The sequence below is a fragment of the Macrosteles quadrilineatus genome, unplaced genomic scaffold (genome assembly GCF_028750875.1).
Source record: "Macrosteles quadrilineatus isolate MER2022 unplaced genomic scaffold, UCM_ALF_1.0 Scaffold_3__2_contigs__length_128488019, whole genome shotgun sequence".
Classification (NCBI taxonomy): domain Eukaryota; kingdom Metazoa; phylum Arthropoda; class Insecta; order Hemiptera; family Cicadellidae; genus Macrosteles; species Macrosteles quadrilineatus.
Genome location: NW_026542596.1, coordinates 36510233 through 36534416, shown reverse-complemented (window position 1 = coordinate 36534416; position 24184 = coordinate 36510233). Strand labels below are relative to the sequence as shown.

General features: G+C 35.4%; 1 protein-coding gene across 2 annotated transcripts in view; it reads left to right on the top strand.

Annotated features, from left to right (window-relative positions):
* Nucleotides 1-2567: 2567 nt before the first annotated feature.
* Nucleotides 2568-24184, top strand: part of LOC128988997 (zinc finger protein 385B-like) — a 29588-nt gene continuing 7971 nt past the window's right edge. The window contains exons 1-7 of one of the 2 annotated variants that reach the window (XM_054410845.1): nucleotides 2568-2803; nucleotides 6394-6580; nucleotides 7183-7272; nucleotides 8207-8369; nucleotides 13480-13557; nucleotides 15489-15574; nucleotides 16385-16614. In XM_054410845.1, the coding sequence (XP_054266820.1) occupies nucleotides 2763-2803; nucleotides 6394-6580; nucleotides 7183-7272; nucleotides 8207-8369; nucleotides 13480-13557; nucleotides 15489-15574; nucleotides 16385-16614 (875 nt within the window). In that variant the 5' untranslated portion in view covers nucleotides 2568-2762. Of the gene's footprint in view, nucleotides 2804-6393; nucleotides 6581-7182; nucleotides 7273-8206; nucleotides 8370-13479; nucleotides 13558-15453; nucleotides 15575-16384; nucleotides 16615-24184 lie in introns of those variants that run through there. The other variant, XM_054410846.1, reaches the window with a different exon arrangement.

Here is a 24184-nt window from a genome sequence, read left to right as displayed (position 1 = left end):
GTAATTTATTCTACACAACCAGACTGAAGTATCCGCTACAACTCGCTATGTGTGACTGGAGGGGTAGCGGATTTTTATCCCCCTGGAATTTTACCCCCTGGGCAAACGTGACGTCACAAACCAGGGGGTAAAATTCCGGCCGCGAACTTTTGAGTTTCGCGACATCAGCTCGATGGATTAAACGCGGAATTAAACATAGAATTTTACCCCCTGGATTTTTACCCCCGGAATTTTACCCCCTGGTCAGATATATAAATTAGTGAGAATGATTAATCATCTTCATTCAGTTTTAAATTAATAGTTAGCATTTTATTATTAAGTAGCCTATCTTAATTTATTTGCAACATTAACTAATCGAACAGGTTTTTAATTTTCATTTTGAGATTCGAGTATCAGGATTCGATCTTTGTAGCCAACTGTTAGTTAATATTGGTTAATATGATCAAAATAAATCAGTGAATTCTGTTTACTTAGTTGAGGTTACAAAATAAATAAATAAAGATAGGCTACTAAATAATGAAATGTTTACAATAATTAAAAACAGAAATAAGAAAATCAATCATTCAATTTTTAAAATCCGCCAGGGGGTAAAATTCCGGGGGGGGTAAAAATCCGGGGGTAAAATTCCGGGTGGTAAAAATCTGGGGGTAAAATTCCGGGGGTACAAATCCGGGGGTACAAATCCGGCCCGTACATCTTCAGTTGTCTAAACGCTAGTTATATGGACAGGGGGTAAAATTCCGGTTTTTATCGCTAATCTAATTAATCACGCTCTGACTATTTTCATTAGACTTCCAAATCCGCGGGGGTAAAATTTCGACCGCGAACAAACTTTTGGCCACTCAGGTTACTACGTCATAGTGACGTCAGCTTTGCCCAGGGGGTAAAATTCCAGGTGGATAAAATTCCGGCGACCATGACTGGAAGTGTTTTTGAAGCCTGCGAGTACGAGCACAGAAAACATACTGTTTTCTGTGGTACGAGTGGCAACTTAACGGCGACTAATAGCGACGAGTAAACTCGCCATGTGTGACATTGCACAAGAATATCCTTGGAATGTCCTGGGGATATCCTAGTGGGATATGGGGGATATCCTCTGTATATCCCGCAATCAGGATATCCTGGGTAACTCCCTGGGATATCCCTATGTCCACCCAAATCCTGATCCCTGGGATAATCCCACCAGGAAAATATATATGAAAACACAAAATAATAAATATTTATATTTTCTGAAAAGCACTTTTACCAGTTAAGTATTTTAATTTTAATTAAATAGCCCATAAAAACAAATTTTGGAAAAAAATAGAAACAAAAATATTTTTGCCCAGACGAGTTTTGAACCGGGTACCTTTGACTTATGAAACTTTTACATCACCTCCTGAGCTATTTGTGACTGTCGATTTTACTAGTTTTCAAACTGTTAAAGAGGAGCCGACAGCTGAAATGGTCGCAATACTTAAACATTTTTGATACTATGATTCTGTTTAGGCATCAAGTTGTTAAATTGTTTTTCTGGGAGTTGTAGAGGATACTGTAATAAGAATATATAGATTATAATTGTTGTATGATTAATTAATATTTCCCCTTCAATTTTCAACCAATAAATTTTCTCAGATAAGTTAGAATTTAAATTAAAAAGAAAATATTTGCATTATTACTATTGTAAGCAGGTGTATTATTATTATTATTATAAAATGGTAAAAAATTAGAGTTTGGTAGTTATTATGCCCTACGGGGATATCCTACGGATCTCCAAAGGATGTCCTATGGATATGATCGGAAAACATGATTAATTTTTATAAATCATTAGTAACGTTATTAGTTATTTTAATTCAAAATAGTATTGAGATCCTTTTTAATAACGTTTCTTAAGCACTTGTCACTTGAAAAAATACATCCAGTACTATAAAATATGTTTTAATACAGGTAGCCACCAAGAATATCCATAGGATGTCCCCAGGATATCCTCAAACTGCATTCGTGCAACATAGGTGTGCTATTCCCACATATTCTGACGTCACTCGGATTGCAAACAAAAGATCACCTGATTGTAACTGCCTGGGGCCTATTTCATAATAAACTACAAACTAATATTATTAGTAAATCAGCTGATTGCCCAATGCAAATCTAATGGAAATTACAAATTACAAGTGACAGGTTGTAACTTGTAGTTTATTATGAAATGGGCCCCTGGACTCTGGAGTTAAAGGCGGCCGTGGCTAAAGTGGCTATAATGCCACCTGGCTCACCAGGGGCCCTATTTTTGAAATGGTTGACTGTTGAGTTGAGTGTTGACGATAGACTCAACAGTCAACCATTTCAAAAATAGGGCCCCAGGCTGCCAAATGGATGTTCAAAGGTGGCTTAAGCTTGACGTCTGTCTGCGGGCGGATTCGGTCTGGTCTGCTTCCTGCCTGGCGTGAAGGCTGAACCATTGAATCGTCTGCACTGCACTGCACTCACTGCACTCTCTACTACTCTACTACAATAATAAAAACCATACCACTCTCTGACTTTGCGTCTCTCTCTCTCGCGTCTGTCGTCTTGTCTCCTTGTCTTGTGTCAAATTCTTTGTTATCAACCTATTATAATACTAATTTCCTAGAAGCATTTTTTCTGTGTGTTAATACTGTCTTGTTTTATTGATTCGCACCCACTCTAGGATTCTTGTTTTAGTTTTTAACTTGATAGTGTTTTTTTATTTAATTAAATTAGGCCTATTCATTGACTTTTCTATTTCTAGGTTGCTTCAATTTGTTAAAATGGCAGCATTCCCTGCTGTTGCCACGGTGATTGGAGTTAGGTACGTTACATACATCTAAGATTTTATAGGAATAAGCCTAAGATGTGTTTTGGGGCCTGCTTGCTTGCAAGTGTAACAACATTAGGCCCATTAGAAATATTTATAATTTTAAGATATTACCATTTTATTTGTAACTAGGACTAGGCCTAGGCATATTTAGTACGCAGAGGATACGCAGGGTACAGTTTCTTAACTGGGCTATGCTAATATCGATTGAAACTATCGATTCGATTAGTAAACCTTCATGCGATTTTTTCACCATCAGCAAGTTTGGGGGTCTGACTTAGGGGAGGTACAAATGAGGCATTTAGTTCAAAATTCCTCCGTGAACAGCGCTGTAGTAGAGAGCACTTTGGCAATAAAGGTTTACTAATCGCAAAAATAGTTCTGTTCATAAAATAAAATTATAAATGCCTCAAATTCAATTTTACTATTTTTAATTATAAAATTAAACTATCATAACCTAACCGAACTAACCAAACTTGCTGATAAAGAAATAATATAACAAAAGTTTAGTAATCGGAAAAATAATTCTGTTTATTAAATAAAACTAGAAATTGCTCAATTAAAATTTTATAATGACTTAATAATAAAATTCAACTGTAATAACCAAACCAAACCAACCAAACTTGCTGATAATAAAAAAATCTTGGACAAAAAGTTAATGCTACCAGCGGGATTCGAACCCGGGACCTACAGTATACCAGCCCGGCACGCTAACCATTAGACCACCGAGGCCGATGGATATCGAAAGTTTTGTTACGGTAATGGCGTTCCCTCAGCTAATAAGAAGCCCTCAGCTGTCATCGTAGCCTCTTCTATACCTCCCCTGAGTAAATACCCAAGTTTGGTTGGTTAGGTTAGGTTATGATAGTTTAATTTTATAATAGATATATTTAAAAATATTGATTATAAATCAATATTTCCAATTCGATAGTTTCAATCGATATTAGCATAGCCCAGTTAAGAAACTGTACCCAATACGCATCCGGTAACCGGACAGGCGTCCGATAGTTACTGTCATAACCTAACCAAACTTGCTGATAATGAACAAATCGAATGAAGGTTAAATTCTGTTCATAAATTAGGCCTACTGTCTTAGATTAAATTTTACATGTATCCTTATCGTATTGTTCATTGGTCTTGCATTGTTACATACTTAGTTTTAGTAAGTACTTAGCCTATTTGGGTACAGTTTCTTAAGTTAACTGGGCTATGCTAATATCGATTGAAACTATCGATTCGATTAGTAAACCTTCATGCGATTTTTTCACAATCAGCAAGTTTGGTTGGTTAGGTTAGGTTAGGCCTATGATAGTTTAATTTTATGGCAAATATTTACCGTATTTACATTGGGATATGATGTAATTTTTATATGTCTACTTACAGTATTTTTAACGCTGAATCCGAAAATGCAATCAGATTTTGTCGGAGATATTCCTAAGTGGCCGTAAAACGAAGGTTAGGATTACGAATCTAAGGATAATTGAGAGGTACTGAAGGATGTAGGCTAATGGTAATATGGCGTGGTCTGGACTGGACGGGTCCGTACTGAGTGAAGAGTGAGGAGTGAGGACTGAGTGAGAAGAGCAAACAACTGTTTATAATTAATTGATCTAATGCGGAATGAAATCAAATCAATTCGTTTTGAAACCAAATAATCAGTTCTTATTTAGGCATGTGAGGAAGGTAGGTCGGGTTTTATGCGGATTCGTGACTGTATTAAGTGTTTTAAAGTGAGGTTAGATTAGGAAAGTAAAGGTTAGGTTATAATGAACCGACTCATTAATTTATGCAACTTCCACACTGTTTGCACAATTAAATAGTGGGTGAAACACAATGAAATAACGATATCAAAAATGCGCAAGCCCCATCATTTCAGATTAAGTTACTTTTTAAGCTGAACTCAATTCCTTGATCCGTTTTTCATTTTTATATTTTGGTTTTGAAATATTGACATTTTTTTACAAAAAAATGTCAATATAATAATAAATAAAACTTGATTTCAAAAAATGGATTGCGGCATTGAGTTTAGCTTAAAAATGTACTGTAGTTCGAAATGATGGGTCACAACACACCCTTCATATTTAAATAATTTATCACATATGACGTAGGCCTATACATAGGCTGATGTGTTGACTTTGTCAATGATTTGTAAAAATCCAAAAGACAAATAGGTAAATGATATGATTGATTTGATTTCAAAATGGCGGATCCAAAATGGCGGCTGAAAAAAATACATCCGTCATAACCAAGTGAAAATAGGTCGACAATGACTGGTAGTGTATTATAATCTTTATCTAGCACTATTTTGAGATTATGGTCTTAGTTTGTAAATGCACAATGTTAAAATGGGCTAAAAATAAAGTTTTATAAAACCCTCATAACTTTGGAATGAATCAAGATTTTTTTAAACGGTTTGCGGCATTGTAATCAGGGTAGAAATGTAGTTCGAAATAATGGGTCATAACCCCACCTTTACATTTGAAAAAACTATTTTGCATCCAAGATGGCGGCCGGAAATGACCACCTTGTCAAAATTAACTACTTACTACCCAACAATGTTTGGAAGTAGTCTGGGATTGATATTTGAAAAAATGTAGAAAAAAGTTGGGGGGGGGACAATTAAAACTCACCCTGTATATTGCAAAGAAGTGCTGATTAGTTGTGCCTAGGGCGTAGACAGGGTCAAAAACTGGCCTAAAGCGGGTCTCACAGGCTCAGGATTTCGGTTAGCGTCAGCCTGGGTAGGGTTTCGGTAGTGTTAAGACAATGTCTATAATCCAGTGTTTTATTTAAGCTAAAACAATGTTACAATGGGTTAGAAAACACTTTAAACTAAACAACTGAAGTTACTAAAGCTTTTTATAGCCCTGAATTATTTTAATGGAACCATTTCGGTTAACCCGAATTTGGTTAACAGGGTTTCTACTGTATATATATATATAGATGTGCAATTTACAAACCGATAGATGTAATTTACGAAATCAAATAAATTGTCAAAAATCAACAACTATTTGCTCTCCTCATAGCTTTCACTTCTTCTACCATTAGTCACCATAACAACTAAACTTTTCTAACCTGCCATTGTAACCATTTTATTTATTCTCAAACTTTGATCCCAGATTCTTAATAGTAGGCCAAAGTTTTACTTCAAAAATAGGGCTATTTTGGGCCAAACATTAGAAATTTAGGATTCATAAAAAACAATTGTTTTAGGCCTAACCACAAAAAAGGGTATGAGGAGGAACATATATTGCACAGTAAAGTTTCTGTAAGTTTTCGGTTTTAAACTAAAGATTTTTTGCCCCAAAGTAGAAAACTAGTTGGGGACCTGTTAACTTGTTTTAACTGATTCCTTTGACTCATGAAGCATTAAAACCTCATTGTGTTGGTTAAATCTTATTTAATTCACTCATTGGTTCAACCCTCTTCCCAAGGGATTCTTGCCCTTTCATATCTTCTGAATCCACTTATTGCATCATTCATCCTTATTCCCCAACCCTTTACCTTGTTTTTTTTTTATTTATAAAACACCAGCCGCTTTTATTGTTTGGTCGAAGTCTAGTTAACTTATTTTTCATTTGCAGTAAAGAAATAGCTGAGAGTGGTCCACTGTTGGCCACTCTGGCCATGGATCCTGGGTTGATGGTACAGCCTCCTGCTCCACCAATGAACCTGCCTGAAGAGACGGAAGTGGAGATCAAAGCCAGTGACCCTGTCACTCAGGCGGTTGTTGACAACATTATAGGAAAACTTCCAACAACGAAAGAACAGGCAATGGATTGTTAACGTATTCAATTATCATAATTTTTTATCGCAATCATTAATGACTGGGATGGGTGGTGTCGTCCTGTAATCCAGCTACTAGGAGGTCACAAATTGTGGATATTTATAGGCATGCACTGTAAGAGAGAAAGACAATTGCCTTAGGAGTGCTCAGACAGTTGCTCGCCCCTTTATGTTCCACCATGATAAGATTAATTAAAATTAATTGATTTGAAATTTCCCTTCAAGAAGCCTTTCTTACAAACCATGTTTAGTTAAATAGTCAGAAGTTTTGTTTACTTTAAAAAATCCAAGGTGTTCATTTCTTACAATAGGCCTATTGGAATTCTTAAAAATGTTGTATGTATTGGTAACTTATAGGTAGGCCCTAGGTTCTTGATCTAAACCAGCTTGACCAAAGTTTAACCGTTGCCAATTATGATGTCTTATAAAGTATAATTATGTTAGTACCTAGTAATGCCTGCAAAAAAAAAGGCGATAACAAAAGCCACGCTCTTTTCATCACAGTTTTAAACAATTTAAAATACAAATGATTTTAATTCACATCTAGCCATTAGGATTTACCATGTAACACTAGTATATTTTTACAGGTCAGACTGAAATGTGAAGTTTGTAATATTGAAGTTTCTGGTCCTGAAATTCTTCAAATTCATTATGCTGGTTCTAAGCATGCTAAAAAGGTAAGTGTATTTTGGCTGTTTTCTTTTCTTTCAAAAATGTTTTGTATTTTTACTTCCAGAAAATTAAAACAAAATTACTCACGAGTTGTAGTGCTACTGGACTCAAGTAGACCTTGTATGGTCCAACCAATTCCTAAAAAGAACTTGCGCAATGTCTCAGAAATAGAATATAAATTATTTAATATCGTAGATACACAAGCTGTATCTCTATCACAGCCATTTTTATGAAAACTAACTAATTTAACACGTGCTACGAGTTTATACAGACGAATAAAGAATCAAGGGAGAACTCGCCACTCAAGCCTTATGGGCACAAGTAGTGTTAATTAATTTCAATTTATATTATAATAACTAATTGATTAGTCCTATGATGGTAATTTAAATCCTTAACCCCTTGTCCCTCCATTCCTGAAAAAAGAATTAGTACATATTTAAATTATGACTAACAGATAGGACTTATGTGTATGTAGTGCCAACGCCCGATGGTGAGTCTTCATCGATCGACGACCTGCCTGCGACTGTCCTATGTCTTGTCATACTCTAGCTCATTCCCTCTGTTGGGTAACAGAGTATGACGTGTTCATTTTTGTGTGTCTAATCTATTCTACTTGGTTGCGACCTGATGTGACTCAATTGTCACAGATTTAAATAGTTTTTTTTTTTCTCGTGGCGCAAGTAAGAAAGTTATAAAACTTTGAGAAAATTATTATTTCATTACATAATTAAATTTTATTATATTATGTTATAACTGTAGGAAAAATTTTATTTGTGGGCAAAGTAGGCCTATCTGGTACATTCAAGGAACTAAAGTGTTCTTCTTGAAGAAAAGCTCAACTTTGCGCTCTAGTTACACAAATAACTAATTTATAGGTCTACTTCAAAATTGATCTTTTTACTTAGAAGGTAACGTAACAATTTTTTGTCTATTCTGTAGCTGAAAGCTCAAGAGCTGATAAAGGAGATTGCTAACTCTCCCAACTCTGTGTTTGTTTTGGCGAACCCCTCGGAAGGCTCTGTCCCCAACACTAAAGAGTTCTCGTGCAAGATATGTAATGTAAGGCTCAACTCACACCTACAGCTGCAACAACATCTGTCAGGTATGACTCACTTTCACAAATACATAGGAATACATCAAGAAAGAAAGAATGAATACGTCCTTATCCTATACGCCCCTACTATTGTCTCTATCTTACCCAAGAAAAAAATTCCAGACAGTTGACAAATACAAGAAGAACACCATTACAGTAGACTCCCTCTTATCCAGACACCTTTTAACCGGACATCGATTTAACCGGTCTACACTCGGCGTAAATGACATCTCTTTAACTGGACAATTTGTATCAGCACATCGGAATAACCGGACTAGATCGGCAGGAAGTGGGTGGTACTGAAACAACTGTTCTCGTGGGAAAGATTTGAAACCAGTGATCACGTGTGTAAATACAATGCTCTACTAAATTTAAGTCAAATACTGTATACAGTATGTATGCATTTAAATGGTCCGTTTTAACGAGTTTTTGGGGACGTTGGTTTAACCGGAAAACCCGTTATAGGGACTGGCCTCGGTCCCGAGGAGTCCGGATAGGAGGGAGTCTACAGTAATTTGATATTTAGCTCTATATTGCCCACTTGTAGAGCGAAATATCAAATTAGTAGTACTTTTAGGCTTGGGTTTAGAAAGGGATGCGAACAGCTTTGCCCCCAATCCCATTACCTACCTTGGAATGTGAGGCCACCCCCCAGACAATTTTTAAAGCAGTTAAAAGAGTTTTAACACTATCTGGAGGCTAACACACTGATTAAAATTTGTGTTTGATGTTTTTTTTCTAACTAATCAAATCAATACATTTGATTCATAATATTCCGAAATAATTGGGATGGAACTTTGTTCGGATTAGTAAGAATTCTTATCAAGCGGATTTCTGTACTAATTGATTGTCGCAACCGCGTAAGATTGTAACAATTTCATGTTAGCATCACCCTTACGTATTTAAAAAAAATAATAATTCCCTAACTATAGTTTATATTAGGTGGATTTTTGAAATGGTAGGGTTCAGAATAGTGGGAATCTACTTAACCATATTTTTTTTTTAATTGGCCACTCCTCAAAGTGTTGGCGCTTTGGACTATAGCCTAGTCGGAACATAAACAAAATATATAGCAGAGTAATAAAACTGTTCAAATCTATTTTGTCAATACATTACTTACTAATCACTAAATACTAATACTAATACTAAATACTAATAGGAGTTCCTCCTCTAAAAACTAATACTAAATTCAGATTCACACCAATTACAGAAGAGGAATTACTGAAGGTAATTTCTTTATTTGACAATAAATATTCTACTGGTATCGATTGTATTCCTATGACCCTTATAAAAAAATCTTCACAATTTTTACTTAAACCCCTAGTTCATCTAATTAATTCATCTTTCATCTCAGGTCATTTCCCAGATAAATTAAAAATTTCAAAAGTTATCCCTATTTTTAAAAAAGGTGACCGTAAAGATATAACTTGTTATAGACCTGTTTCATTGCTATCATCCTTTTCAAAAATATTTGAAAAGATAGTATACAATCAGTTAGTAAACTTTTTAGAATCGAATAATTTGTTAGATAAAGAGCAGCATGGTTTTCGGCAAGGGAAGTCCACAATAACTGCTGCAGTTGAATTTATTGAAAACATAATTGATGCAGTTGATAAGGGTGAAAGGGTGGTGGGTATTTTCCTTGACCTCTCCCGTGCTTTTGACAGTGTGGCACACCCTGTTTTAATTGAAAGATTAAAATCACTGGGTATTCAAGGAAAAGAGTGTGCTTGGTTTTCCTCTTATTTATGTAATAGGCATCAGTTTGTTGAAATGAAATATCTAGATTATGGTAATTATTGTAATTATTTAAGAAGCTATGTCTGTGAAGCTCAGGTGATTAAGTATGGAGTACCTCAGGGATCCATCCTGGGTCCATTACTTTTTTTGTGTTACCTGGATGGTCTGCCTAAGAGTACCAGCTTCAGTTCGATGTCACTATATGCAGATGATGCTAATTTAATTGTTAAAGGAAATTCCAGTTCTGATATTGAGCTCTCAGCCAATTTGGACTTAATGAGTATTCAAAATTTTTTAAATCAAAATAACCTTCTATTAAATACAAGCAAATCAATGATAGTAAGTTTCTCCACAAAACAAAATAAAATAGCTCTGGATCCAAAAATCAAAGTTGGCAATAACATAATAAATAAAGCAAATCAGACAAAATTTTTAGGACTTTTCATTGATCGACATCTATCTTGGAATGATCATGTTGATAATGTAGTGAAAAAGATGTCATCAGGAATATATGCACTGTGGCAAATGTCAAAAATATCTGACCTTACAGTGCTAAAAACAATATATTATTCTTTAATACACTCTCATCTGGCATACGGAATTTGTATATATGGAGCTACCTCAATATATAATTTGGACAAAATTCTGATAAAACAAAAAAAAGCAATACGAATAATGTTAGGTTTAAATAGCACAGAGAGTGTCGAAAACTTATTTAAAGATCTTAAAATTTTGACAGTTTACAGTCTTTATGTCTTAGAAACAATAAAGTATGTCAAAGAACATGAAAGTGATATATTTTTTGAATCCAAGCATCATTATAATACCCGAAATAAAATTATTTTTGATAAACATAATCTGCATTTTTATAAAAACAAAACTAAATATATGGGCACCAAATTTTTTACTCAGTTGCCAAATTTAATTAGAAATGAGCAAAATTACAATAAATTTAAAAAATTGCTGAAAGAATATCTTGTTAATAAAGCTCTCTATTCTTTTTCGGAGTTTCCTTAAGTGAGGGCTCCACTACTGGTTGCCTGGGTTTTATATATAGTTTTAAATATATTGTATTTTAGCTATATAGCATGAAAGTATGGGATTTTTAGTTATATGTGACTCTATTCTGATGCTGCAATGTATTCATACGAATAAAGTTTATTTTGACTTTGACTTTGACTTTGACTAAATATTAATACTAGTTGTAGTATACAGCGTGGTAGAAAAGTCCCGGAACGGTTAAATATTTTAAAAATGGTACATGGGGACATCAAAATGAAAAAGTAAATCGGTCCCGGGCCTAGGTCTTAGCATGCCACCTACGGTAATAGCTACTTCCCTATAGGGAAATTCGCTAAAAGGCTGTGACTATTTCAATTTTATCATTTTATAAATTTATAACCAATTAAATAACATAAACAAAATTATTTTAATTATAAATATCCAGGAATTGTTGGGTATTTATGATACAATAAAAACAGTTGAACTAGTGATGAATAGTGTTATTAGCAAGAAACTAAACACTCCCTATATGAAATGAAATCAAGACAACACCTCATCAGAGAAATAGTGAGCCTAAACCTACTTCTACTAATTATTAAATTATGATAGTTAAAATTGTTGTTGTATAAATGGCTTTGAAGGCTAGACAGACCTAAGGCCTGATTGACATAGGCAGAATGACAGAAAACTAAAAGTAATTACACTTTTCTGTGTTACCGCTTAGTTGGAAACAATAAGTTACCATTTGGATAAACCTACTAAAAAAATGTATCTCCTGTTTTTTGGTCTAACTTAATATAATTTTGAAAGATTTATTGTGCTATAGATTCAAATGTTTAGTATCACAAGTTTATGAAATTAGTTTTTTTTTATTTTAATACCATTGATACCAAAAGATCTAGTACAAAAATATTATTAAATCGTGCCATCGTACAGATTGAATTTTAATTATTTTCTTAAGTTGTTTACACATAGGCCACTACTAGGTTAAATTTTCCTGTATTTCTAAATAATAATTATTGCTTTACAAATTATTTTTCTTCACTTTCAATAAAATAAATTCATCTATCTATCATAGAAATTAAAAAATCATAAGTAGTCAGGACCAGTGCAACTATGCGACCGGGTATTTATGCCGATTATGCTTTATGCTCAGACCTGGGTATTTATGGTGATTATACCCAGAAGTAAAATGGTAGTAGTGACCATATGAAATTTTATTTAACACATTTTATCATCATTTTACTATCCTTACATAGTAATAATTGCAAAAAAACATCTCAATCTTCTCTAACTTGAGTAAAAATTATAAATACCCAGTTTTTGGGTATTTACCCGGGCCTGGGGTAAATACCCAATTTATATTTACCTACCCACTAGGTATTTACCTATATAAGCAACTAGGTGGCCCGACAGACATCATCCTTTCCTAATGTGGTTTCATGTCAAATGCTCGTTCATTTTCAAGATGAGCTCGATCGCATCGCTCAATCACGTCCTGGTTGAAGTTTGTTCGCTACGCTTACTTAGCTTAGCTTTAAGTTGGAGCTCGTTTGCTGCGCTCACTTGCCTTCAGGTTTAGCTCGTCGCTACGCTCACTCACCTTTTGGTTGCAAATTAGCTGTTGTCATAAATTAAAACAATGATAGTGCTGCACCCTGTTGGTAAACATATTAACTTTTTAATGCTATTTAACATCGCAGAATCAAATTGTTTAGTTGAACTAGCTGTTAAGATTCTTTAATTCCATTTAAATATAAGTACTCATAAGATTAACATGGGAAACTCCTGAGCCACTGGTGCGGAGCCTCAGTTTCATTTCACATTTCATTTCATTATCATTTTATTTAATTTCATTCATTTTCATTTTTAATTTCATTTACTGGGGCGGAGCCCTTTTGACGGATCTGCACCAAACTTCACACAAACCATCTTTGAATAATGCTTAATAATGCCTGAAAGTTTCATTACAATCTGTCGAGCGGTTTCGAAGTCCCTAACGTTCAAATCTATATATATACAAACTTCCTCTTTCCTAAATATAGATTCTCGATAGCATTGCAATTGGAGGAAATGATTGCAATTGGTAGGAGCCGTTTTTTTTATCATTGTGTAAAAACTTTCATATTATAGTATAGATTAATAACCAAGATGTTTCATTACGAAATCCTTTAAAACAACTGCCCAACAAACAGCTAACTTCCACGAATACTAAATTTATCTTCTATCAGTTAGTTTTTCAACTAACTAATAACTTCTATCAGTTACTTTTTACGGGACAACTAATAACATCTAACTAGTTAGAACTTTTGACTAACTTTTCCAACTATGGTTGTGATTGAATTGCAATAACACGTTATTATGTTGTGTTTGGTAGGTTCTAAACACAAAAGTAAAGCCGAGGCAAATAAATCCAACACAGTGCAAGTGGCTGATACCAGTGGAAGCAATCAAGGTATGTCAACCATGTTATTTTGTTGCAGAAGTAAAAATACAGGCTGTTGTAAAAAACCTTTTGGCTTTGGTATTGATAAAGACGGGGTTTTAATAATTTAAGCTGAATTTTCCTAGGTGCAGAACGCGGAGAAGCAATTTTTTGCTCGTCTAGTGGCTTAGTTCCTTAGCTTCTAAGGAGAACAGTATAATAAATTACCTAAGACAAGATGAGGCAGTGTTCTGCTTCCCCACCTAGAAAAACCCATCTTGAGCTTTTACTATTTATTTTGGATACGTTATATACATGTTAATAGTAAGATTATATTTTGTTTGTAGAATTTTTAATCCTCCAAATATGAAATATGGATCAAAATCAAGTAATAGCTTTTTAAGTTCAATAGGTGAACAGCATTACAAACCAAAACAGTTTAATTGGAAAGCTATAGGATACTCCCGGCTATCCAAAGTAGTTATAGGCCTAAATACAATTTTATTTTCAGTCAGAAAACAATAATTGTTTTACCTATTATATTATATTTCCGTTTAGAGAAAAGTAAAAAAACAAGTAATTTTCCATTTGTTTAAATGAATACTTGAAATAACCATTTTGGTGTTTAACGTAAGAATGATCCAAAATAACCTAAAAAATGAAAATCACACATTAGCCTAACTAGGTTGTCCACCAACAGGCTGGAAAGCTGGACGAGCCAGTCTTTTTCATTACAATGTATTGATGTAAACATTATTGTGTCAAGTTATAGCTCAGTTCAAACTCAACCAAAATACAATAGTATCCGGTTAATCGGGAGTGTACTTTACTAATCAGTAGGCTTGAAGGACTAAAAACTTATTTCAACTTGTATCTATACATAACCCCACTAATCCGTCCTCTACAGAACCTATGGGCCATGGTCGGAACAGTGAAAAGGCCGGATTACCCGAGGAGCATATTAAATGGCCAAATTATTAACTGACATTTATTGATTGACATTTATTGATAACTGACATCTCTTTAAACGGACAATTTTTATCAGCATATCGGTTTAACCGGACTAGATCGGCAGGAAGTGGCCAGTACTAAAACGATTGTTCTTGTGGGAAAGATTTGGGACCAGTGATTACGTGTCTAAATACAATGCTCTCATAAATTTGTCAAATACTGTATGCAGTATGCATTTAAACGTTAAAAGTTTTTGGGGACGTCGGTTTACCGGAAAACCCGTTATCCGGACTGGCTACAGTCCCGAGGAGTCCGGATAAGAGGGAGTCTACTGTAACGACAGTTTCCATGATCGCAAGATGATGATAATGGTTCCTTTACTACAGGATGGAGTTTGCCACAATCACAGATAGAAGACTAAAAAAGATAAAATTTCGGTGATTGCTGGAGACAATAGTAATGTCCCCTCGTGTTTGGAAGATGTTTAATATTTTGCCACGATTACGGAAGACGATGATGATGTCTACTTGACCACGGGATATGTCCTGGATCTTGCCGCAATCACCAAAGACAATGATGATTTTTCTGTGACCATGGATTTAATATGTCCAGGATTTTCCACGCGGAGAAAAATGATAAATGTTTTTAATTGCGGAAAACGATGATGATTTTCCGTGATCTTGGGTGATAAACAAGATTTTTACCGGGAATGCAAGAGATGGTAATAATCTTCACAGAACCATTGCAAACAGTCACGTTATTTCCTACATAACATTTTCACTTAAAGGCGATGTCACAGTTGGATTAGCGGGGTTCTACTGTAAACAGATTTAAAAGTGTATTGGTTTTAAGTACTGTATTTGGTAAAGTCTTAATTGTTACTATTAACATAGCATGCTAAAACAAAAGTGAAGTTAACAAATCTTGATTTTTCTGTCCTTTTGTCGATCAATCTGACTTATTTAATCTCATCAGACGATGTGATAGATAGATAGTATTGATGACAATAGGTGTGGTGAATGTGGACATTGGACCGAATCGTTTGTACTGCGCAGCATGCAATGTTCATGTCAACTCCGATCTTCAACTGCATCAGGTAAAATGTAATCCTTAAATCTAATGACACGTTTAAATGTTAACATTATGTTAATGTATAGTTAATTATAGTTTCGAGCTCTAAAAGTTCTAAAGTTGAACAAAAACGAGTAATTTTAGTCAAAAATTTATATTCAGAAAAACAAAGTGCTTCTTATTACCATTTGGATAGATATGACAAAGTGGCAAAGACAATTTAAACAAAACATAATTAAACAAAACAAAACATGCCCAGAATGGGCATGTATTGTGAGGCTTTTCCTCACCTAATTCCACAACATTGAAATCAGAAGCCTGATCATCAATTTGGTTGATTATAAGAATTATCTTGTTTGCCGAGTGGTTGTGGTGCTTGCCAATAAATTCATAAATAAATTTCACACCTAGATGCAATTTGGGCTTTGAAAGTAATGCTTTCTTTCAAAAGGTCAATGTTAGATGTCACAAGGTTTAAGAAAAAAACAGTAAAAACGCATAGACATGGATAAAAAAAATAAAAGCTAACAGACTTTCTCAAGGTTCAACCAATTATAATTGACAGTTGTTTTTAACTTGATCTCTATCACAGTATGAGATCTGTGTCGTCCTCTATTCCACTAGATTCTGTTTGCCAAGTCGGGCCAACTACCTGTGTCACAGCGGCAGGTTTCTGTTGCCTAGTCAATTTTCCAATTTATTTGAAAATTTTTATTGGGGTTTTTGTGACCTCAGTTTAGTGGGGGTGTAGTCAAATAGAGTTGCACACTACTTATTATTTTTTCTAAATTTAATATTCCGAATGAGAAGGTTAATACTTAATAATTTTTCACAGCATATTACGTCGAGTAAACATGCTTACAAAGTTAATGGGAAAGCACCTAACAACCGAGGAGCTCCTTACGCCAGACGGTTTCCTACAGGCAAGCCTTGGAGCAGACCTGCCGTTGGTGCTAGGCCCATGTTCAGCGGAGGCTGGCGTCCAGGCCGAGGTGGTATGTTTCCCCAGCACATGATGCCGTTTCACAAACATTTCATGCCGGGTGGGACTCTTTCCGGTTATTGGTAAGTGGCCATGTAATATGAGATTGTGATAATGGAGATGTTAATTAAATACTATATTAATTATTGATGTGTCAGTTGCAATTTTTTATCAGTTCACTTTTTGTTTAAGGGTTTTTGGTTATATTCAGATTTAAGTTGATCAAATCTCCACGCACTTATATTTTAGCCTTAGCCACACTAATTGTAATTTTCTTGGTATAGGTTTTGCTGTTGGTGATGGTAGGTAACTTATACAGGGTGAATAAAAAGTCAAGACCCCCCCCCCCTTTAATATTTTTCCCATTAAATATACAGAAATATCCTTTTGGTGGTCGTGCAATCTTAGCAGGAAGTTTCATTTTTTGATTTTAAAATTTTTAAGTGTCCTCCCAAAAGGGGGGATTTGGGGGGTAACTCAAATATTTTAAATGTAAACCCCCTTCAAGTGACACCTCATTTTGAAGTGTTTATAAAAACTTAAAGAATGGTGAAAACTAGAGGTCGCTATCTCTTTTCTATCCAAAATGGTAGCCCGTCAAATGTTGTAGAAAATCAATGGTAAAATTGGTTCGTAATAGTAATATTGGCTACCATTTTGGTTAGAAAAGAGATAGCGACCTCTAGTTTTCACCATTCTTTAGAGATGCCTTGTGTAGCTTTTTACTGACTAAGATCAGCTGTTTCATTAATCAGGACCGTTCTTATTAAAAGCCCAATGATCAAGGACAGCTGGGTCCAGTTTCAAACCATCAAAAAGCTACACACCTTTCTCAGGATCTAAACGGCGACATTTTAATTACCTTATAAAATATAACTTGTGGTTGTTAAGTATTTATTAGTTTTCTTTATTTCAATCATATTAAAATTATTCCAAACAAGTCAATCAAAATTCATTGACCAATGTTTATGTTTAAATTTATTATTATTAAAGCTTAAATTACAATTCATTTCAATATTAAAATTATCATATGTTATTACATTAAATTATATTATATCACATTGTATCTAAAAAGAATATTTAATTATTATAAATTGGTCCTTCAACAGCCGGATCTTGTTTCTGGTCCATGGATTTAACTTAAAAGTGCTTCTAAGAACATTCAAGCAATACCTTTTAAAAGACCTATAGTCTAATTTTCAACATTTTAAATGTTTGCAATTCAGTAGCCTACATCCCAATTTGTGAATGTGCCCCTGTTGCATGCTGCATGAACTAATTGAAGTCAATAGCCTATCTTATAAACTGTGTAGTTTCCAGTGTGAAAACAAACATTAATGTTAACAGTGCCAGTATGCACATGTTCAACTAAACAGTGCCAGTAATGCACATTTACAGCTAAACTGTGCCAGTATGCACATATTCTCAACTGAACCAATATTGTTCAAACAAAAATAAACTGCTTGCATCCTTTTTAAATAGACAAATAGGCTAGGCTCAATTAAATACTTGTCATTATTACAATATTAAGTTTAGGCCTAGTTTAATTGATTCTATTGGTAGGCTATACTAACTGCTTGGATTTATTTCATTGTTAACAACTTTTTTACCTCATTATAGGTAGTTTAGGCTATTGTGTTCATTCTGTTCGGTAATTCTTTACTTCAAAGTATTCTTTCTTTGTTTTTTCTACTAGGCTACCTTTGTACATGTTTATGTTACTTAAACTGATAGGCCTACCTTCTCATTGTTATGCCATATTTTACTGAAGAATAATTAACTTGAATTCATGTCCGTATAGGTCTACTTGTTTTCATTTTAAAATAAGTTAGGCTACTTTAATTTTTACAAACAACTACACAAAGACATTCTTTATTCTCAACGTACACTATGTCTTCAATCAGGTATTCTACATTTATCAAACAAGCCAAACTCACAAAAGCTTGTTTAACTCAACTGCAATCTCATGTTAATGCGCTTCAAGTAATGGGTTCCGAACAATTAACCGAAGTTCAAATTGAAAAAATTAGGGCTATTAATGAAACCGCCACTAGGAAGGCGGGAAACCGCCACTAGGCAAGATGAAATCAATGACTTATTTTTGAGAATTCACAGTGTAAGGTAAGTGCCCTAAATACCAACACTGCACCAAATACCGACACTTTCACTTTTACACTGAAAAAATAAGCTCACATACGTCTCCACTAACCTAATATTTAGATAGCTGTGAGCGCCGTGTTTTTTTCTATGATCGAGAAGAAGAAGAATCCGTTCCCTCCTTTTCTGAGTTTGAGCGAGTTGAATACGTCGGACGCTGTATGTCAACTGTGATTTCAGGTAAGAAACTTAATGTATTTCACTAGGAACATAGAGTTCTGCTTTAGAGATTAAAAGTTTAAAAACATATGTACGTGGGTTGACAGTTGGTTTAATGATCACGTCAACATTTATACTTTTAAATCTGATATCAAAATATTGAAATCTAACCTGTTTCTCCTTAATTTTAATGCTGTCAGTATTTGAAGCAAAATTTCGTCATTTCGCCAAATACCGACGCGGCGCTGTCGGTATTAATTCCAATACGTTTGTACGCAAAATAATACCGACACTTGTTTGAAAACTAGTACAAACTGTCGTGATTTAATTCTTTTACTACTAAAAAAAACAAATCTTTATTTTTTATACCGAACTAGCCTCTCTACTACTTGAAGTTGTTGACATAATTATTAAATGTTTTTATTGTCGTTATTTTTTAAATTGTGTTAAGAAATACAAAATCCAATAACTTACATGTTAAAGTTGACAACGAAAACAAACACATATACCGGTATAAATAAATATAATAATATATACACCAATGCTGTGTTTTGATTTTTTTTTTTTTTTTTTTTTAGAATGCCTGCAACAAAAACGCCCCCGCCAAAGAAGCGGAAGCAGTATTCTGACGAAGATATGAAAGGGGCTATTCTGGCGGTTAGGAGCGGTACCGACACGGTGTCATCCGCGGCAAAACGGTTTGGAGTACCTAGGGTAACGCTCCATGACAAAGTGTCTGGGCGTTACGAAGAAAACTGTAAGTTGGGTAGGAAGCCAATTCTCTCTCAGGACGAAGAAGACATCCTAGTGAAATGGGTTTTAACATGTAAGACGAGAGGTTTCCCTATCACTAAAGATCAACTCATCCATAGTGCTGGGCGGATGCTCACCAGCACGGGTAGGCCTAACCCATTCGTCAACGATAAACCTGGCCGTCGATGGTATGAACTCTTTATGGGCCGCCACAAAAACCTCGCCGTCCGGGAGTGCCAGACCCTGACGACTTCACGTGCTGCCATCACTGAGGAGAGGGTCGCGGAGTGGTGTGCAGAAGTAAAAAAGTATGCAGAAGAAAAGCAGTTGATGAGTGTCTTCGAGGATCCGCGGCGAATTTTCAATTGTGACGAGACCGCCTTTTTTCTTGCTCCCAAAACAGGGAAGGTCATTGCCGCAAGAGGAGACAGAAGTGTTTACAATGTGGCAGGCAACACGGACAAAGAGAATGTTACGGTCCTTATGACAGTTAGTGCGGACGGTGGCGTTGCACCACCAATGCTATTGTATGCATACGAACGTATCCCGGTACAGGTAGGGATGGCTGTTCCAGATGGGTGGGCATTAGGCAAAAGTGAGGCAGGATGGATGACATGTGAGTCATTTTTTGAGTACATGGCAAACACCTTTGAGCCATACCTGACCGCCAACAACGTACCGCGACCAGTGATCATGTTCTTGGACGGTCATGTATCACATATGTCCCTAGAGTTAAGCGAATTTTGTACATCCAAAGAAATTGAGCTCGTGGCCCTTTTGCCTAATGCCACACACATCTTGCAGCCATTAGATGTTGCTGTTTTCCACCCGTTAAAAACGGCGTGGAAAAAAGCTGTTGGCGAGTGGCGGTTTCAAAATTCATCACAGAAAGTGAGAAAAGAAGATTTCCCGGCCATTCTGCAAACCGTCATCAATTCCACCTTGAAGCCGGAAACCATTAAACACGGGTTTAAAACTTGCGGCTTGCTAAGTTTGAGTGTCCAAGACATTGACTTGACTAAAATAGTGGGGAACTTGGCCCAAAAGCAAAAACCACAATCGGTTGTAAAATCAAATGACGATGTGGAAAAGATAAATACCGCGTTGGTGTATCTCGAGAAGAAGATAGGGAGTGAGAGACTGAAGGTTTTTAGGCGAGGTGGGCCTGTTAAAAGGCGTGATGAATCTCTATTTGAGATATGGAGAGGTATTAGAGAAGATTTGAAAATTGCAGCCAACGATCTTCCAATCAATCAAGACACTACAATTGATCACGTTGAAGACCCCGACGCCACAATCGGTCCCAATGATGAACCCGACGCCACCATTTTGCCTGAAGAAGCAGACGCCCCTAACGTTCTCACACCAGCTGTGGAGGCAGATTTCAACTTTGACATGACTCTGGATGACTTAAACGAGACCATTGTGCTGAATGAGGAGCTATTTGAAGACTTGGGCCTCGGTCAAAACATGGTTGTTGTGTTGGATTTGCCAGTTACTGTTATTTCTAACCCGATTTTACAAGATATAAAAAACTCATCATTGGCTTGTCAACCAACCCCCTCCGAGCTTTCGACACCATCTACCTCACAGGCTGCCAGAAGTCAAACGCCCCCGCCATCTACCTCACAGGCTGTTAGAAGTCAAACGCCCCCGCCATCTACCTCACAGGCTGTTAGAAGTCAAACGCCCCCGCCATCTACTTCTACTCAGGACGTTAAAGACATCATTCCATCGCCTTTCAAGGACTGTGTTTTTTGGCCTGGTCCAAAAAAAGACTCTGGCAAAAAGAAGAAAAGAAACAGCGTAAAAATGCCTACAGTCATGACATCTGAAAGCTGGAAGGTGTATCACAGAAGCCTAGCAGAACAAAAAGCAAAAAAAGCAAAAGATTTAGAAGAAAGAAGAGAAAGAAGGCGAAATCTACAAGCCATGAAAGAACAGACCGTGAAAGTGAAGAAAGAAAAGACGAGCAAGAAGAAACAAGAAAGAGAAGAAGCTTCATCTGAGCTCGACGAGAATGACTACCCTCAACCACCAGTTAATGAATTTGACTTTGACAAACTTTCAAGTGCAGAAAGGCCCAACACAAAGGATATTGGTGTAGGACATTGGGTCGTAGTACCATATCCAACTGCTAAACCCGATCAAGACAAAAAATATATTGGTCAAGTGCTACGTGTTCTTCAAGACAACACGGCTGAAATTAAATATCTCGCCCGAAGAGGAGAAAAATTTATTTGGCCTGAAGTGGACGACGTTGACGAAGTCCCTTTTGTAGAAATAACAAACATTTTGAAAGAACCACTATTTGACAGACGAGGGTACCTTACTTTTAGTTCGTAAGTAAACGAACAGTGAATCAACTGAACAAGGTATTTTGTACATATAGGTAGTAAATGTTGAGTAGGTTAAGTTAAAACATTTTGAAATCGTAAAATTGCATTTTCTTCTTTGTTTTGCTGTAGGCCTATGTTTAAATTTCTTTGCCTGAATGTTGTTGTAGAGCCTTTTTGTACATAAGTTGCTACAGATATTGTAAATTTTGATTAGTCATAGTTAAACCCATTTAAATTTGTAAAAGTGTATTTTATTCTTTGTTGTAGGTTTTAATCCTTATTTGCTTGTATTTGTTTGTGTTGTTTGACTGTTGATGGGTTTTTGTACATAATTTGTACCACAGACTTTGAAATGTTGAGTAGCCTAAGATAAACCACGGCCGCCTTTGTAGTTAAAGGCGGCCGTGGATAAACCCATTTGAATCTGTAAAAATGTATTTTCTTATTTGTTGTGCTGTAGGTTGTAATTAATATTTGCTTGTAATATTGTTGTAAAGTCTTTTGTACATAAGTTACTACGTACATTGTGAATTTTGATTAGTCTAAGTTTAACCCATTTTAATCTGTAAAAATGTATTTTCTTCTCTTCTTTGTTGGTGGTTTTATTCATATGTTCATGTCGTGTGATTTTATAGAATAAACAATGATTTTATGCAATATAATGCAATTGATTACTTTCCACATCTTATTATATAAGCTAACATGTAATTGAGTATAACTCGGAAACTAAGCAAACACTACTCTAGGTGGTCATGGCGAAGCTATCGTCATCGGCTGCTAAGCTGTATGTCGGTGCTAAGCAGTGTGTTTATTTTCGTCAGATGTCGATGTTTTTACTACTGATCACGATTGTTATTGTTAAAAATACCCTAACTTACTTTTGCTAAAGGTAAAAAGACATTTTGATACGACTTTGAGCATTTGTTTTCAGCAAAAATACTAAGTGACTTTTGTTTAGCAAGATCGTCAAACATAACCTGTTGGTTAAGGATAATTTTTTAGGGTGGTGAATGACAAAATGTTAAGATACGAGTGGTAATTCAGGAAATTGAAAACACAAGGAATCTTTAAAAATACATTTATTACAAATACAAAGTTACCTTGTAGTTTAAATCCCTCTTATAAACATACTGTCGGTAATTAGGACATGAGATGTCGGAATAATTTTCATTGTTGTCGGTATTTTTTGTAAAGTTGCATATTTGCTACCCAACATTTAAATGCTTATAAGTAGTTAAAACTAGGGTTTTTATGTCATATTTTGATGTTTTTTCATTGTTAATATTATGGCAAATTGATTTATTCCATTAAAAACAGGTTTTACATAACCTTAATATTTTTTATGACCTAAGACAGCTTATTTCTGGTCTTAGGGTGTTGGTATTTGGGGCACTTACCTTATGTACTGTACTTGCTCCAGTCAATAAACCCAATTTAGAGCAATCCCAAACAAGTAACACTACTTCTGAAATAGCCACTTCTGGTCTTCGTCTCCCTCGAATTGATCTTGGTACCTTTTCTGGTCAACCCAAAAAATGGATTTCCTTTTGTAACTTATTTAAAAAATATCTGAACATAAGAACTCAAACATTACCGATGTAGAAAAATTCACCTATCGTCATGTCTCAGTGGTGAACCTCTAAATCTAATCAAAGGGTTACCAGTAACCACAGCCAACTATCACATTGCTTGGGAGTTACTCCATCAACATTACAATAATTCAAGGTTGTTAATTACTCTACATGCCAACAACATTTTAGATCTTCCCTCAATGCAAGGTTGTTCTGTTAAGCAACTCCGAACCTTTGTGTTAACATTTCAAGAAAATGCTAATGCCCATAATCGCCATATACTAGTAGTCAGTCCCTCTGCTACTCCATCCACAAAGCGATCAGTTTTATCTACTATTGCTCGTTTGTATGATCCGCTGGGCTGACTTACACCCGTCATTTTCTGGGTCAAAACATTTATGCAACTACTTTGGACTAAAGGAATGCACTGAGTTAGAAGCAGCAAACTTAGCCCACACAACTGCCAAAAGTTTCTCTGGTTACTCAAAATTCAATCCTAGGCCAAATCAATCCCATAACTCACAGTCAACAACTTCACAGACTAAAACTGTTCTTTTTTCCATAAATATGGATCAGCAGACTCGTGTACATTGCAATAAAAGTGGTCATACAATTTACAAGTGTGATGAATTTGTTAAACTTACTCCTGACAAACGATTGACAGCTGTTAAAAA